Below are 1,231 nucleotides of genomic sequence, written 5' to 3'. Positions count from 1 at the left end.
GATGGATGGATGGATGGATGGATGGATTGATGGATAGATAGATAGATGGATGGATGGATAGATAGATAGAGAGATAGCTCTTCAGTAATCCCATAGTCCGACAGGATTGAGCAGTAGAAGATGAATGTCCCATCACTGATCACTGTGCAGGTGAGTGAAGCCGTCTGGTGCTACAAGAACCAGGTCTGGAGTCTCTCCCTCAGTACTGGAGACCACTGGACAGGAGACAAGATCTGGCTTGCTACTGGCTGCAAACTTGATGTAAACCAAGACCCACTGCTGTCTGGGGTGATGAAGGAATTCCCAGTACAGGTGAGTTACTGGGGAAAATATGATTTCTAACCATACTGTATATATGTGTCGTAAAGTTCAGGCCAAACGTTTTGGTGTTTTCCTAATAAAGGTGATCGATGGCTGGCCGTGCATCACTGAGGGTTTACAGTGGGCAGAGGGGTGTCCACTTTATCTGATGGGACAGTACACAGCTCTACAGGTGTGTTGCGGAATTGCATTTCTGCGCAGACATTAGGAAGCTTGTGTTATTTATTTACACACGTGTATTCATATACAGGTTGGACCACATGCTGTAAATCTGGCTGGTGGACAGGCGGCCAGTGTGAGAATCGCCAAAGACATTAGACAACAGAAAAACCCAGCTGACCCCAGAAATGGAGAGAAGTCTAAAACTGAAGACTACATTCAACACATGCATGGTCTTTTATGGCTTTGACATCACGCAGGCTAAAACCTAAAAATGTGAAATAAAATGAACTCTACAGAGGGTCCTCGGCTTACGTCGTCCTCCTTCTATGGCTTTTGTGGTTCATTTTTACATATATATTTATATATATTTCTTTCTTTCTGTCTGTGTTGAGGTTCAATAGGAAAACGTAATGTAAATGTAAATATAAATATATACGTTTATTTGCTAATGTTGGTTGTCAGGTGTATTTTCATTTGTGGATTAAAATGGACTTTCCTTGATCACCTTGTATTTATCTCTGCTAAACATTATTTATGCAACATATGGGTTATTTGTTCTATTGTTATGCTACTTGTGGTCACTGCTACTGATTTATGTATATACAACGGTTCGTTGTAAAACAAACTGAAAATATCCACAAGTGAGGAAAAAAAGCGCACCGAAGAAAGCATAGTGTATGTAGTGGACCACCTGCATTTACCACTAGATGGCAAGAAAGTAACATTTTTAGAAGATTTTAGGACTTAT

General features: G+C 40.7%; 1 protein-coding gene across 1 annotated transcript in view; it reads left to right on the top strand.

The window, feature by feature from the left end:
• Positions 1-798, top strand: part of LOC103378687 (uncharacterized) — a 4,547-nt gene extending 3,749 nt beyond the window's left edge. The window contains exons 5-7 of the mRNA XM_025055851.1: positions 118-312; positions 404-493; positions 572-798. Coding sequence (XP_024911619.1) covers positions 118-312; positions 404-493; positions 572-730 — 444 coding nt within the window. The 3' untranslated portion in view covers positions 731-798. The remainder of the gene's footprint in view (positions 1-117; positions 313-403; positions 494-571) is intronic.
• The last annotated feature ends 433 nt before the right edge of the window (positions 799-1,231 follow it).

Source organism: Cynoglossus semilaevis, chromosome 5 (assembly GCF_000523025.1).
Source record: "Cynoglossus semilaevis isolate Cse_v1.0 chromosome 5, Cse_v1.0, whole genome shotgun sequence".
Classification (NCBI taxonomy): domain Eukaryota; kingdom Metazoa; phylum Chordata; class Actinopteri; order Pleuronectiformes; family Cynoglossidae; genus Cynoglossus; species Cynoglossus semilaevis.
This window is presented reverse-complemented; position numbering and strand designations above follow the sequence as displayed.